The 17,125-nt window shown below is 37.1% G+C and overlaps 2 protein-coding genes across 5 annotated transcripts in view; both read left to right on the top strand.

The window, feature by feature from the left end:
• Positions 1 to 2,409: 2,409 nt before the first annotated feature.
• On the top strand, positions 2,410 to 8,410 carry stx3a (syntaxin 3a). Its single transcript, XM_056456721.1, has 10 exons — positions 2,410 to 2,439; positions 4,199 to 4,273; positions 4,362 to 4,461; positions 4,557 to 4,631; positions 4,732 to 4,802; positions 4,879 to 4,987; positions 5,114 to 5,187; positions 6,390 to 6,524; positions 7,263 to 7,373; positions 8,333 to 8,410. The coding sequence occupies exons 1-10, from the start codon at positions 2,410 to 2,412 to the stop codon at positions 8,408 to 8,410; spliced, it is 858 nt and encodes a 285-aa protein (XP_056312696.1).
• A 3,424-nt stretch (positions 8,411 to 11,834) lies between these two features.
• kdm2aa (lysine (K)-specific demethylase 2Aa) overlaps positions 11,835 to 17,125 on the top strand; it is a 29,217-nt gene continuing 23,926 nt past the window's right edge. Inside the window, exon 1 of one of the 4 annotated variants that reach the window (XM_056456718.1) lies at positions 11,835 to 12,093. In XM_056456718.1, the coding sequence (XP_056312693.1) occupies positions 12,052 to 12,093 (42 nt within the window). In that variant the 5' untranslated portion in view covers positions 11,835 to 12,051. Of the gene's footprint in view, positions 12,094 to 12,474; positions 13,258 to 16,565; positions 16,731 to 17,125 lie in introns of those variants that run through there. The other 3 variants (XM_056456719.1, XM_056456717.1, XM_056456720.1) reach the window with 3 other exon arrangements.

The following is a 17,125-nucleotide window of genomic DNA, read 5'->3' as shown; positions in this document are numbered from 1 at the left end:
TCGGCAAACTATTAATGGGGTTTTGGGAGATTTAAAATAGTTAAATAAAGTATATAATATCAAGATCTTATTTTAATTCACACCTTCAACCTCTGAATTTTGAACTTGGTTGTGTACATCGGGAGGCCTTAGTGTCAGAAAGGTTAGAAAGGTTGAGTGTTGTTTGTTTTATTCTTCTTTCCCTTCCATTTTATATGTTTGCAAGAATATTTTGATAGCGTTTACCAATTGCTTGTTTATTAGGTCTCACATCTGGTCTTCCATAGTATTGGGGAATTACTGTATTTACCATGAGATCTGTTAGCCTCTGGCAAGCCATTTTAAAGAATTCCATATAACTTAGCTATATCTGTTTTAATGCTGCTCTCCCTTACTTTAGATATTAGTGTCTGTTCCATTAAGTCCTTGTAATCAGTTGATGGCAACAAGTGCTTCATCAGCTGTAATTCCATGGTCTGTTGAAATTCTTGATTCTGATTGGCTGGAGGGTTTGCATTATTTTCATTGAAGTGCACAGGTAGTTCCAGTCAGTTTTGATCACAGTGCGAAATAATTGCGCCTCTCCCGAACATTAGTAGTTACCATAACAACTCACATGTGCAGCACAGGAAATCGATCATAGATATTGGAAACCGATATGGACGGTAAATGGTGGATGGTGCTAATTTATTATGCCACAAAATCAAGTTTCTGGATCTCATTTCTCGAGTCTTAATAAAATGACCTATTATGTGGTCCTTGGCCTCCATGTTGTGCATTGAAATCCTTTACTGCTCGGTAAATCATTGATTATCCCTTACTTGGTTCTTGTTGATGCATTTTTTCACTGCACTTGGTACTTTTTTTAGTATATCAGTGTGAGAGGTGAGGAGGTTCCAAGGGAGTTGTACCATTACCCAAACACTGATTTGTGACAAAAGATATCAAATCTGTTATATAAATAGTTAGCTGCGAGCACTGCTGTATTTTTGTTCACATGGGATGAGATTTCAGGAAATCACAGCAGTAGAGGGGCCACAACTATAGAGATAATGCTATCCACTTAAAGCGGTACTAAACTGCAGTGGAAAAGTGACTTAAGTTACTTGTACTTGTTTATTAGATGCAAGTACATATTGGACATATACATATTAGTATTTGTTAGATAGAGATAGCTACTTACACTCACCGGCCACTTTATTAGGTACACCTGTCCAACTGCACGTTTACGCACATTTCTAATCAGCCAATCTGTGGGCACAAATGCCTTGATGATGCCAGAGGTCAAAGGAGAATGGCCAGACTGGTTCGAGCTGATAGAAAGGCAACAGTAACTCAAAAAAACACTCGTTAAAACTGAGGTATGCAGAAGAGCATTTCTGAACACACAACACGTCCAACCTTGAGGCAGATGGGCTACAACAGCAGAAGACCACACGGGGTCCCACCCCTGTCAGCTAAGAACAGGAAACCGAGTCTACAATTCGCACAGGCTCACCAAAATTTGACAATAGAAGATTGGAAAAACATTGCATAGTCTGATGAGTCTCGATTTCTGCTGCCTCATTCGGATGGTAGGGTCAGAATTTGGCATCAACAACATGAAAGCATGGATCCATCCTGCCTTGTATCAACGGTTCAGGCAAGTGGTGGTGGTGTAATGGTGTGGGGGATATTTTCTTGGCACACTTTGGGCAAATTAGTACCAATTGAGCATCGTGTCAACACCACAGCCTACCTGAGTATTGTTGCTGACCATGTCCATCCCCTTATGACCACAGTGTACCCATCTTCTGATGGCTACTTCCAGCAGGATAACGCACCATGTCATAAAGCGTGAATCATCTCAAACTGGTTTCTTGAACATGACAATGAGTTCACTGTACTCAAATGGCCTCCACAGTCACAAGAACTCAATCCAGTTGGGTGTATTTTGTGATTCAATTTTTTTGCATTGGTAATAAAATTTTTTAATGTATATGTAGAGATACATTATATGTAGATTAAATGTTAAAACAGCTTGCCATATTGACCAAGCAGTGTTTTGATGGTTCCCATCATGTGTGTTAATGGAGAAGCAGGAGCACCTCAGTGAAGGAAGATTAGCTACCCAGCATACAACTGTTGCTCTAATCCGCTCTGAGAGGATAGGCTTAGGACAACTACAAGATAGGAACGACACTGCCATACTGTTTGGGGGTTTTTTTGCAAGAAAAAAATAAGAAAACTCCTCTGATATTTGAAGAGGATCTACAATAAGAAACATATACAGTAGGAATCTAAATTGAGTGTTTTATGCTGTGAAGTGGTGACCAATTATGTTTTCTAGTTTCCCGCTCTGAAAACGAAGTCGCTGCTGTCATTTGTCGTCTATATTGACCATTACAGCCGTTTGAAGTATTTTAAGTCTCTTATCATTTTGAGCCGAAGATGAAGGACCGACTGGAACAACTAAAATCGGTAAGATAATATTTGTTATGAGTTACGGTTTTGGGATTAAACGCACTGTATGGATTGATTTGCTACTGTTTGACCTTTATCTATGGGGGGGGTCCTGAGCTCGACTAGGCTGGCTAACTCGTTAATTACTCGTGTAGATTTTTATGTAAATGTCAGCTAAAGTTTCCTATAATGATCCGTAGATCACACTCGTTATACAAAATGGTTTTAAAGAATAAACAACCTAACATGCATCTGATATGTGAGATCGCCGCTTGAAGCACAACAGCTTCCTTTGTCGAGCATAATTAACACTGTATTGTGATTTTTTAACTTACAGTGAAGTGAATTATTCTGTTGTGGTAATTCTGGTAATACAAAAACTATAATAACAAATTACCCAATTCTGTACTAAGTTTTTATTGCTGAATATATTTGAATGCAATATGCCAGACTACAGTTTTTTGTGGTACATTTTGAGGTATAATGCAGTATTTATTAGTTTATCAGTTCTTAGTTAATGCTAGTATGCTGTATTACTCAATAACGGGTTGTAAATACTATCACTGTAAAATATCTTGACTATAGTATGTTCAAAAACACTATTAATTACTATAATATTTTTCATGTGGGTGGTTTTCATTGTAAGTACTGTTTAAAAAACAATTTAAAGGGTTCTGTATTGTTTATTTTTTTCTACAAATTCTGAGAAGGAAACTGTGAGGACTTCTATTTATTTCAGGTTCACTTCAAAGTAAAAATCGGAAACCAGTCCATGTTGTTTGTTGGTCTAGTCAGTCTCACAGACCAGCTGGTTTACCAGCTAAACGACAGCTTGACCATACACTACCTGACAAAAGTCTTGTCGCCTATCCAAGTTTTAGGAACAACATTTAATAACTTGACTTCTAGTTGATCATTTGGTATCAGAAGTAGCTTAAATGAAAAAGCAAAGGCCTATAGATTACGCTTATTTTAACAAAAAATAATATATGATCATGCCTGACCTTGCTTAGACAAAAGTCTTATCACTTAACAGAAATAATGTACAGTATAGAATATAAAGTCATTGTGCAGTGGAAAAAGAGTTCATATTCTGTTTGACTCATGAGCTTGGAGGACTGCATCCATACATCTCTGCAATGACTCAAACAACTTATTAATAAAGTCATCTGGAATGGAAAAGAAAGCGTTCTTGCAGGACTCCCAGAGTTTATTAAGATTCTTTGGATTCCTCTTTAATGCCCTCTCCATCTTACCCCAGACATGCTTAATAATGTTCATGTCTGGTGACTTTGCTGGCCAATCCTGGTGCACCTTGACCTTGTTTGCGTTCACAAACTTTGATGTGGAGGCTGAAGTATGAGGAGCTCTATATCCTGCTGAAGAATTTGCCCTTTTCTGTGGTTTGAAATGTAATGGGCAGCACAAATGTCTTGATACCTCAGGCTGTTGATGTTGCCATCCACTCGCATGTTGCAGATCTCTCGCACACCCCCACACATGATTTTTCCTTCACCAAACTTGACTGGTTCTGTGAGGATCTTGGGTCTATGAGGGTTCCAATAGGTCTTCTGCAGTATTTGTGATGGTTGGGATGCAGTTCAACAGATGATTTAACGGAAAAAATCTACCTTCTGCCACTTTTCCAAATGATCACCTAGTGGTCAAGTTATTATTTGTTGCTTATACAACTGGGATTGACGACAAGACTTTTGTCAGGTAGTGTAGTTTTTGCCAGACTAACACGTTTTGTTGTTGTTCATGTATGTCAATCCAGAAGTCAGATCAAACTGCCGATGATGTGGAAATTCCGATGGAAAATAAGGAATTTATGGATGAGTTCTTTGCTCAGGTATTTGTATTGTATATTAACTACACTGTATTTAAGTCAAATGGAGGATTTAAATGTCAAAATTGAGTAATTTCTGCTTGTTTTATAGATTGAAGAAATCCGCACCAGTATTGACAAGATTGATGAAAATGTAGTGGAGATAAAGCGACTGTATTCTGTTATTCTCTCTGCACCAACGTCAGAGCAGAGTTAGCCTAATCGCTTATTATTTTTTATACATTTTCTCTATTATCTCCCCAATATCTTCACGTTTCACAAATCTCTCATCTCCTTTCTTAACCAGAGACACAGGATGAATTGGAAGCAGTTACCAATGAGATAAAGAAATTGGCCAACAATGCTCGCAATAAACTAAAAAGTACACTTCTGTTCTTACTTAATGACAATATGATAATAACTGGATGAAATGATACAACAATATTATCTATACGTTTTGACTTGAACTGTTTCATTGACAGGCATTGAGCAGAATTTGGCAGCTAACACCGAGGAGAGGGTTTCAGCTGATGTGCGGATAAAAAAATCTCAGGTAACCAATCACCATCCCTCTAGCTAATAATGAGTTTTTACTTTTATTCATACGGTGTGTGCTTCCCACATTTTAGCATGCCATTCTTGCGAAGAAGTTTGTAGAGGTGATGACCAAATATAATGAAGCCCAAGTGGAGTTTAGAGAGAAGAGCAAAGGACGCATTCAAAGACAGCTGGAGATCAGTGAGTGACGATACACACACACACACACACACACACACACAGACCAACCTTTGGGTTTGATTTATATAATCCATGTATTTGATATCATATGCATGTTTAGGACTAATAGTTAATCTTGTGTTACAGCTGGAAAAGCCACTACTGATGAGGAACTGGAGGAAATGCTGGATGGAGGGAACGCTGCGGTTTTCACAGCAGGAGTGGGTACTATTTTGTATACGTTTGTGTGTGAGACTTTGTTGAAAGAATATAACTTTCACTATAAGACGTCCGTAGTCCATTTTATCTGTATTTTAAATGTCTGTAATTTTAACTAAAAATGGGAGGACATATTTAATGCATACCATGGGGTCAGTATGCACTAAATTGATTAAAATGAACAGTGAAGTATTTGACAAAAACATTATATTCTATAACTGCTGTAAGAAACTTTTTCGTTCATTAAAGATCATGACAGTTTCACTAAAATAATAATTTTTAAAAACTGTTTCAAACATTTATTTATTAAATTTTTCCTCCCGCCCCCCCCACATCAGCTAGAAGTACAATAACAATGCAGCCTACAACACAGCACACATCCACACCCTTCTTATATACTGTATGTAAATACACATATACACATTCAAATGACATAACTAAAAAGAGTTAAAAATAAATAAAATAAGTCAATAAAATCATAATAAATAAATAGAAATAATGAATTAAAACATTAGAAAAAGAGACAAAATAACAAAAACAATAATACAATACATAAACAACATGTTTACAAACACACAATTTACATAATATTCATAAATGGTTCCCAAAGATAGTCAAAGTCTTTTTGCTTGCTTTTGATGATATAAGTTAGTCTCTTTTCAGTATCTTTTCCCCCTACAATTCCATGAATGGAGCATCCATGTGTTTCCAACATAATGCAATAGCCCTTCTAGCTTGAAGAAAAACAAAATCCAAAATTTGTGTCTTTCCAATTGTAAGTTCCATGGGATACAAACCAAGAATACAGAGCTTGGCATTCAAAGGGATTTTAATATTAAACATGTCTGACATGCATTCATTTATCTCTTTTCAAAACTTTTGTATTGTAGGAAATTGCCAGAGGCAATGATATAGTGTACCTTTATCATCTAAACATTTAGAGCACACATCTGGAGTATTAGCAGAAGTTTCAAACATTTTAAATAAAATGATTCTTGAGCACCAAATCAACATTAAAATGATTTCTGAAGGATTATGAAAAGCTGAAAACATGCTAGTAAATTACTAATTGTAAGATATTTTATTATAAAAAATATATTTTAAACCACAATGATTGTTCACGATTTTATAAACGTTTGATGTCTTACAGATTTTTGGACTTTTCATTTCATTATGCTTATATATACTTTCTCCTTTTCCGCAGATTATGGATTCTGGAATATCTAAACAGGCCCTGAGTGAGATCGAGGCAAGACACAAAGATATCATGCGGCTGGAGAGCAGCATAAAAGAGCTTCATGACATGTTTGTGGACATTGCGGTGCTGGTGGAGAATCAGGTACGTGTTCATCTTTAAAGGGAGAGTTCACCTAAAAATTAAGATGAGCTCATCATTTACTCAAGTGGTTTTAAACTTTTACGAGTTCCTTTCTTCTGTTGGACACGAAAGAAAATAATTTGAAGAATGTTCATTGCTGGGACCCATTGACTTCCATAGAAAATGTGTACTATTTGGGTACTTCTAAACATACTATGGAAGTCAAAGGCAAACAGCATTTTTAACAGCATGTTAATACATACCTGCCAACATTTGTCTCGTAAAAATCCAGGAGATGGCGGGGGTGAGCTAAGTAACTGTACTATGTATTGGGTTTTGGGCAGCCGCTGCGATTGGATACTATACCAAAGTCAGCGATCCGGGGGTGTTATAGACTGTACCATAAAGCTGAGGACTGGGGGGGGGGGGGGGGGGGGGGGGGTGAAATTACGGGAGTTTTCTAGGAGAAATAACAAAACGGGAGGGTGGCGGGAGATGGGTTTGAAATACGGGAAACTCCTGGATGAAAGGGGAGTGTTGGCAGGTATGTGTTAATAACTTATTTCATCAACTTTTAACATGTTAGTAAAATTGCTGTTTGCCATTGACTATAAACAAATAAGCTGAAATAGGTGAAGTTTGAGTAAATGATGACAATTTTAATTTTTGGGTGAACTATCCCTTTAATGGAGACATTTTCATGCCATTTTATGCCGTTTGAGATCGATTGCTTAATTTAATATTCATATTTGTCGACAGGGAAGCATGATTGACAGGATTGAGAGCAACATGGACCAGTCTGTGGGTTTTGTGGAAAGAGCTGTGGCTGACACTAAAAAAGCTGCCAAGTTCCAACAGGAAGCGCGCAGGGTGAGCCTGGAAGAGTACAGCAACTGTGTCATTAAACAAACTATAATTATCTGTGTATAACATAACATATATAGGTGCGTTTACTGTGCATGTTTATTTTGGATGTGTGTATACATATATATATATATATATATATATATATATATATATATATATATATATATATATATAAATATAGTTTGTATTAGATATAAATATTGAATTTAAATAACCATTTTCTTAAATATATACGTGTGTGTGTGTGTGCGTGTGTGTGTGTGTGTGTGTGTAAATATTTTGGATTTTTATTTTTAATTCTTGGATTTTTTTTTATACTTTTATTTATATATACACAACATTTAAACATCGTAGACACACATTATGTAAATACAAACTGTTATTTTTGATCCGATTAATCACAATTCATTGTTTGACAGCACTAGCTTTATAAACACTCGTTGTGTGTCTGAGTAGCTTAAAACATGCATTGCGTAATATAATAATACAGCAGCGCTAAAATGAACCAATTTATTCATAAGTGTTAGTGTATCCATAAGCTGCTGCAAGAAAACATTTCCATATATAATTTCTTCTCTAATTGTAGTTTGAGTGCTTACAGTTTATTGCAAGTGCGTGTATATATGACAAGATAAACCTATAGAGATCAATAGTATCCATGTTCTTGTTTCCCAAATTCCCAGAATGCATTGCGCTTTAATGACACATTCCTATTCTGTAAACTACTAGTTTCTGAGATTTTCAAATTGCATTTTATTTTTTGCAGGTTTTTCTATTATTATTATTATTCATTACCCTTTGAGTTTCTTCTGTTTTTTCTTCTCTTCTTGCACTGATGTCCTGTTTCTTCCACGTGATTTCAACTCCTTCTTAATATGTCTGTTTTCTACACCTTTCCAAATCATCCTTTCCCTTTGATTTCCTTCACTGTTTTTATATCCTGATCACTTACGCCCGTGCAGAAAAAGATGATGATCATGTTGTGTTGCACAATTCTTGCGGTCATCGGAGGCTCTCTGGTCTACAGCTGGCTGACATAGACTTCAAGGTGAATATTAATGATTAAGTTACTTTATGAACTGCACACTACCTGACAAAAGTCTTGTCGTCGATCCCAGTTGTAAAAACAACAAATAAAAACTTGACTTCTAGTTGATCATTTGCAAAAGTGGCAGAAGAATTTTCAGATAAATCATCTGTTGAACTGCATCCCAAACATCACAAATATCGCAGATAACCTATTGGAACCCACATGGATCCAAGATTCTCAGAGAATCAGTCAAGTTTGGTGAAGAAAAAATCATGGTTTGGGGTTACATTCAGTATCGGGGTGTGCGAGAGATCTGCAGAGTGAATGGCAACATCAACAGCCTGAGGTATCAACACATTTGTGCTGCCCATTATATTACAAACCACAGTAGAGGGCAAATTCTTCAGCAGGATAGAGCTCCTTCTCATACTTCAGCCTCCACATCAAAGCTTCTGAAAGAAAAGAAGGTCAAGGTGCTCCAGGATTGGCTAGCCCAGTCACCAGAATGAACATTATTGAGCATGTCTGGGTTAAGATGAAAGAGGAGGCATTGAAGATAAATCCAAAGAATCTTAATAAACTCTGGGAGTCCTGCAAGAACGCTTTCTTTTCCATTCCAGATGACTTTATTAATAAGTTGTTTGAGTCATTGCAGAGAAGTATGGATACAGTCCTCCAAACTCATAGGAGTCATACACAATATTAATTCTTTTTCCACTGCACCATGACTTTATATTCTATACTGTACATTATTTCTGTTAAGTGACAAGACTTTTGTCTAAGTAAAGTCAGAGGCTACTGTCTTAATTAAATAAATAAAAATCAAGGCATGATCATATTTTTTGTAGCGTAATCTAGAGACCTTTGCCTTTGATATAAGCCAGTTCTGATACCAAATGATCAACTAGAAGTCAAATTATTATTTGTTGTTCCTAAAACTTGGATAGACAAGATTTTGTCAGGTAGTGTAATGTTGAAAGTTTGAGAGTAACATGCGTTTTTGTTTTGTTTTCATAGAGGAAGACTCTGTTACAAGTCCACAGTGTCTATCAACAAATCAAGAGGAGCGTCTTAGTGCCGATGAACAATAAGCATTCCCAAACACACAACATGTTTTCCAGTGCTTGTTTATCTAATTTTCCCATCTTTTTTGTCTTTTACGATTTTCCTGTCTCATCAGTTGGCCTTGCGTTATTAGAAGCATCACAGTAAATGTGGTGTGCAAGCTATCTTTTAGGTTTATGGTATAAATGTTTGCTTTTATTTCAGTTGGTTTCGGATATAGCCTGTATGAGGATAACATTTTTGTTTTTCGAGGCCTCATTTTTATAACTGACAAGTGAAACATCCTGATGAATACTGGTGCCCGCTTACATTGTGTCTACAGTGTAAAAATATCTGATAATTAACAGTTTCTGTATTTTGTGATTCACTAGTGTTTTCCTTTTATTTATGGTTGTGAATTGCATTGTGGGATGTTGATCTTTGCTCTGTCAACTTTTGATGTTGAAAATTCAACTATACTGTTTAACAAATGGACTTTTATTCACATTTTAGTAGTTTGAAATAATATAATGTATAAGAGATAATATATAGAGAGATATAAGTCTGTAAAATAACAGAAAATGTACTGGCAGTTTATTATAAGGTTTTTGTAGCTTTATGTACAACACTGACCCAGACAATATATCACTTTAAACTATTAAAATGTTAACAAAAGTAGCTTTTTCTAACTTTTCAAGGTCAAAAGTTGTTGGAAGAAAGATTTAGGTCCCAGAATGCAATAAAAAAAGATAAATAAACAGGGAAAAATAAAAACATGAATCACAAAATAAGCAAAACTGCTAATTTATGGATATTTTTTTACATTGGCTGACAGTGATACTTTTAATTAGTGATTCTGTCTACACTGGATAACAGTAATACTTTAATAATTAGCGATTCTGTCAACACTGGATGTGGTGTGACACGAGCGGTAAATCTCTGACAGTAAACCGATGCCCTGTTCTGCTTTGGACAGAGATTTGGATTGTTTGCTCAGGCTCTTCCAGTGTGGCATGATTTATGTCACATCCTGATTAGAAAGGGTTAGTCTTTATTAAAAAATCTTCTCTGCTGCAGTCGTTACATCAAAGACTAATTCACCACTCGTTGCCTCTAAATGATCAAAGGACAAAGTTAATAAGTGGAACAAAGTCTGTGGTAAATTTAAAGTTTAAAGGAAGTTGCTGAGACTTTTATTTCAGTATGTCAATGCACTTCCAACTGAAAATGAATACTGAGTAGGGGCGGAGCTTTCTTTTAGCAACATAACAAAAATAGGGGGGTGTGGTTAAGAATATTTTGGCTGAAGCCGTCAAACTGATGACACCAGAGCAGGACCGCTACTACAAACACAGAAGGCAATGGACAGACTTTGATTGAAGATTACCAAAACAAACTTTTTTTTGGAGTAAATTAACGTTCACAAATTGATAGTTGGGTACACGGTGGCGCAGTGGTTAGCACTGTCGCCTCACAGCAAGACGGCCGCTGGTTTGAGCCCCTGCTGGGCCAGTTACCATTTCTGTGTTGAGTTTGCATGTTCTCCTCATGTTCGCGTGGGTAAAGAAGACAACTTGAAAGTCTTGAGGGATTCAGTGGTGAATTGGAGTATGTTTGCTCGACAATGATGTACTAAAAAACTGAATTAATGTCTGTCTTTCAGGCTATCAACATGATCCGAGTTCAGTCACACAAATCCTTTTTAAAATGGATGCAAGGCCAATTGTTGGCAATGGCACTATGCACCTGTACACATAGCTATAGACTGAACATGTAGTAGATTTGCACATTATGTGACATAAAGATTTCACATAGACAATGATGGTATAGTTTTAAAAGCCTGTATTTTGAATTGTGTCATCAAAATCTGCATTATCAGGCCTATGAAAGGCTAAAATCAATGTTTTGTTAGTTGAGAATTGTGTTGTGTGAGGGTTTTTTCAAGGTTTTGGTGTCACGGCTGCAGCGTTAGTCTTGAGTAGGCTCATTTAAAACTTTGACCCTCAGGTTATTTTATATTAGAGCAGATTATTTGAGATTTGTCAGTGTTTCTGACCATTTGCTTAATGTAGATAAGTAGCACTAGTTTAGGTGATATTTTTCTCTAGACTTTTATAATTAGGAAGCACTGGGGGTGAATTTTACAGTAGTCTAACTTGAATTAATCACTAGATTGAGGCTAATTGTGAATAAAAGCCGTTGTTTAAAGTCAGTGTTGTTCATTCTTTGCTCTGCTACAAGTCGATAAACTGTTGTTTTTAATTTATATTCATATGAGAAGTTTTCTGTAAATTAGTATTTTTGGGCGTCATCGACACGTTTAATCCAATAAGCGGCTGCGCGTTCGCTGATGATTGACCAATCAGCAACTACTTCCTGATCTTTGGGGTTAAACGAAAAGTTTTACCATGCGGAGTTACACGGGGACGGTTGGGGGAGATAATTCAATGTGTTCAATTACTCGGAGTGTTTCCAGACAACTTATTAGACTAAAGGAAATCTCGATGACATCTTGAGGAACTTATGCGAAGTAACACCGACCTAAATCCGAAGAGAATGTAGGTTTCTTTCACCAGACGGCCAAAAGCGACGGCTTTATACTCCGTTATGGACATGATGTCCGCTGGTGATGCAACGCCAAGATCTAAGGTATTTAAAATTCATGCTTTACTTGTGATGTTACTTACAGTAATGGGACAAAAACTTGGTGTATGAAGAAATTTGTTATAAACCGAATGTGTTTATGTTTTATATTCGATTGGTTGGGAACGCGGCGCTTCCAGCGCATGTAAACCAATCTTTATGTAGATGTTTTGATCGGCGTGCATGTGTAGCCAATGAGAGTGCGGTTATCTTGGTCACGTGGGTTATTATTTGTTTCTTATTACCGCCTTCCCCTGGAGTGACGGCAACATTAACCAATAAGAGTAAAAGGGATGGCGTCGCATGTGTTTGTGATTGGACACTTACCCTCAGATGGGCGGTACTTGCTTCGTGGTGTTTTTGTGACAGTCTGAAAATGGCGGCGAATGATCTACTACGTTAACTTTGTCGTGAATTCACACAGTGGAGCTGTGTGAAGCTAAATAATGCTTACTTTCGTGTAGGATAAAAAAAGTTACTAGAGGGGTCTAGTCGGGGACACAATTTATTTGTAAGCAATACACGAGGACTCCTTTTACCGCTGGATTTTTCCCACAGTGAGCCCGAGTTTAAGTCTTATGGAAATATGCTTTTTATTTTAAACTTGAGGCGGAATTAGCGTATGTTGGTCGATAAAAATACGCTGCTTATTTCTCGCTTCACTCTTTATTGTTGACTAATATTAGACGTTGTACATATAAGCCGTATGTATAACCAATACTCCATATCGCTCTGCAATTTATTATTTTGCGACTGGATAGCGGTTGGTTACGTTACGTTAACGTTAGCTGTCGCCCGTTCTCTATTTTGCAGCGTTTAGTTTGACTACCCAGCTAAATGTTGTTTTATTTATATTATTTTTCCTCTTTGTGTGAAAATGTAACACAATAGTTGTGTATTATTGAAGAACACACTAAAATCGCCGAAAACAGAGCTTTCATGTGAGAAGCTGCTAACCATATTTAAAAACAAACAGTATTAATGTAGCGTGTAGTTATTTCGAAAACAGTGGCACTGTAATGAAGTGACTATCACGCCCAGTTTTGCGTTTATTTCTAACGGGAGCATCTGACAGAAGCGCGTTCACGACTTGCCCGTGCACCGGCGGGCTGCGCGCGAGTCTCCATCCTGACAATGGACGATCACAAACCGCGCTACAGCAAGAGACTGGTAAGTGCATACTTCAGAGTAGGGAAAAATAAAACGCTTTGCTTGAAAGGGTACATTGTGTTCTGACCACTGGAGTTTCCTGACTAAGCACTTTAAACTTTGGCTGAAGCTGCAGAACTGTTTACTACACCAAGTGCTGTCATTTGAGTGACAAGACTAATCTGGAAGGTGTCACTGAAGATGAGCTCTGTGTTGAGGTTTTTACAATTCTGGACATGTGTCAGTTCAAGCTGTGTTGAAACGTTGTCTTTTGGAGAGGTTGGTTGCAGAATATATACAAGTTTTGACTAGCAGATGGACCACCTGACCACAACAACCACTTTAAAGATCTGAAAACATTACCATTGTCTCATGGTTATATTATTATGCTTTCGATAAACAGTTCTGTGGAATCCTTGACGTCCTGGCAAATGTGCATGTTCACATTAACACAATGGTCATGCCCAACTGAGCCTGGTTTCTTTCTGGGTTTTTTTTTTTTCCACTTCCATCAATTGGTGAAGTTTTATTCCTTGCCACTGGCTTGCTTGGTTGGGACTTGTGGAGCTGCACATTGATGGATTTGCTCTTCAGTGTTTGAACTTTCAGCAGTGAAATTTAACCAAACTGAACTGAACTTCAACTCTGAAAACTGGACTGACGCAGTTTTAGTTCACTAGAACTTCTATGTTAAGCTGATTTGACACAATCTACATTGTGAAAGCACAATAGAAATTAAGATGAGTTGAACTGACACATCAGGTAACTGAATTTTTAATTTGTAACTCTTTATTTTTTATCTTGCAGGGGTTTATTTTATGTTATTGTCTTAAATGTGATAAAAGCGAACGTGAGAGTCACATTTTATTTTTTGCAACCAAACCATTGATCGTGTAATTCTTAGTGTAATTAAACTCCAGTCACCTGTCAAATACTGTTTACTTAATCTCACAGGTCCCTTTTGCTCTCTTACTGTGCGTTCACTCCAAAGACAGCGAGAGCGTCAAAGTTTGCTCTTTCGGAAACGCTGCCTGCCTTCACTGTTCCTCTAGTGAGAGCGTAAAAAATTTGCTACATTGATTTTACTATTTAAAGGGGCCATTGCAGCAAATCCGTTACATTCCTGCATAAAAAAATGCTTTCTTGCATGAAAATGTTGTTGATCAAATTTATTTATTATTTATTTCCTGCTTTTTAAATAAAAAAAATAACATTAAAGCACATAAGTAACTCACCAGTAACGTTTTTTATTTATTTAATTTTTAAATCAGGGTGTTCGCTGGGTCTTAAATTTCAAAAACAACATTTTAAGCCTTAAGTCTTAAATTCACTGAAATATTGTGTTGTATGTCTTAAATTATTTTAAGCAGTTCCTAATTTTCCTATGTTCAAGTAAAGCTACCCAATCTGGCCAACACCCAATCACCAAAAATCCATTTCTAAACTTCTTTTTTTATATATTTAACTTTTTTGTTGCAGAGAGATGCAATTCACAACAGCTGTTAGACATATTTACAGCAAATTTTCCTAGTTAAATTCCTAAATCAGGGAAAGAAAACTAAAGCAACGCATCCCTTGACATTGATCTTCCATTAATACAAAAACAATTTACAGAAGTGACTGAGCTATTAGAAAAAAATCTTAGTGTTTAGCCCTGTATACGTCAAATTCATTCATAATGGTCTTAAAAGGGTCTTAAAAAGCCTTAAATTTGGTTTGCAGAAACCTGCAGAAAACCTGTTAAAGTATGTACCTGTAAGAAAACATCGTAAATGATTGTAAATCCAGCGTCCGCTATATTAAAACCCTTGGGAATAACTACTGTGGTCAGAACCAAAGTTTACAGAACTGTGTTCTCTGGACTTCTTTCAAGTGGTGGACTTCTACATTTTCACTGGTTGCCGCCGAACCGTGTCATAGCTCATTACCATAAAGTTGACTTGATTTCAACTCTCCTCGACGCCCACACTGGCGAATACACACCGGGTCCCATTGAACTCCAGCTCCCATTGAAAATGAATGACCTCCGGCTACTTTGTCGATCTTGTGTCTTTTGGTGTGAACCCACAGTTATTATTAAATATATTTATGAAATCCTTGTGAAATCAAAATTTGCAATGTATATTTTGCTAGCGCACATTAGCTATGTTTCCATCCAAAAATGCAAACGAAGTTTATGCGCAAAATTGGAATATCGCATAAAAAATTGGCGAATAAAGTAGAGTTTCCATGCATTGAGTAAAACACAACAAAATCGGCAGTCCCTGATTGACTGGTGCCAAATATCAAAAATAAAAACTGAATTTTCTGCAGTAGGAGAAGCTGCATCAATCTTTTCCTTATTTAATAAATGACTTGCCCCTATGAAGACAATGCAGACATGCAATAAATGTGTGGTGAAGGCGTGAGACGCAGAGCACAGGTGCTCTTGACAGTATTAAAGGTAAATAATAATAATATAACAACACTAATACTGAAATGGTTAAGGTGTTTTAGAATGACCAAAACAACATTTAAGATGTTTTACAATGTGCTCAGCCTGGTTTGTCTATTCACACACATTTTTATCACCACATGATTTCTTATAACAAAATCACATGACCTTTTTTAATGCGCACTCTGGAATTTGTTCTGTAAAAGTGTTTTCATCATAGTTTATGCGCATCTTTTCTTATAGAATAAAAAGTTTATCCTACTCAGTTATGCGCATATGTTTTTTATGCACATTTTCAAAATTTATGCACATCTTGGCGTTTCCATCAACCGATTTTACACATCCAAAATGCGCATAAAAATAGGTGGATGGAAACGTAGCTACTGTTATTCTGAGTGAACAATTAATCCACAGAAAATAAATGTTTGTTTTGGTAATTTGCAGCTAAAGTCTGACCATTTGCTTCCGTGTTTATAGTGTCAATTTTATTTGGAAGTGCATCAACATACTGAAAAAAATTCTCAGCAGCTTTCGGTTCAGTTGTTTGTTTCTGTAGCAACCACTATAATACCTCCGTTGAATGCATATTCAGCACAATTAACACAAAGGTTGTGTTTTAAAAAAATAAGTTGCACATGAAATAAATCAATGTCCATTTTTCTGGTGAGACATGCATGAGAATTTTTCTAAAGGCTAAAATGGTCTGAAATCATCAGTTTGCTTGGTTGCCCAAATATGAGTTTGGGATGGAGTGTAAGGCGGGTTGGAGAGAGCATTGTGTGCAGACCGGAGAAGTGATTAGATTGGTCCAGCAGACCATGTGATCAGACATGCGGAAACAAGGGGAGAGGAGTGGGAGGGGGGCACTGCAGAGGCGAAAGGATGACAGAGGAGACCAGGCAGCACATTTTCTCATTTTGAGAGGCTGGAAGACATGCAGGGATGGAGAACGGACAGGAGGTGCTTACGCTTGTTGACGGGGGGATGTTGCTGATGAGACGGAGAGGCAGGAAGAGGAAAAGCCAACAGAGGGATGAAGATGTGACACTGAAGGTGCGAGGTGTGTAGTGTCTCATTGCCCTCCACAAGGGCTTTCTCCTAGCGCACTGCAGTCTAGGGCCTGGCTTGATGAAAGATAGGGAGGAAAGAAAGCGTATAGTTATGTGGAAGGGCACAGATGAGGCGTTAATCCTTTGATTAGTTGTGTTGCCATTTATTTTCCTCCATTCATACTGGTTTATTGCATGCTTGCTTGTTTTGGGCTTTGGGTGTTCCCTTACTGTGTTGTTGGTGTCAGATGAGGACACTTTGTAGTACGAGTTGCTCAGTGTCACTTTAAAGGCATATTCGCTGCTTTAGTCACCTGGAGATCCTGTCGTGAGTGGGAAAGATTGAGAGATGCAGTGATGCAGCAGCAGAGACTGGCAGGATTTGCGCACCGACCCAGCGGATGTG

This window comes from Danio aesculapii, chromosome 1, assembly GCF_903798145.1.
Source record: "Danio aesculapii chromosome 1, fDanAes4.1, whole genome shotgun sequence".
NCBI classification, from domain to species: domain Eukaryota; kingdom Metazoa; phylum Chordata; class Actinopteri; order Cypriniformes; family Danionidae; genus Danio; species Danio aesculapii.
This window is presented reverse-complemented; position numbering and strand designations above follow the sequence as displayed.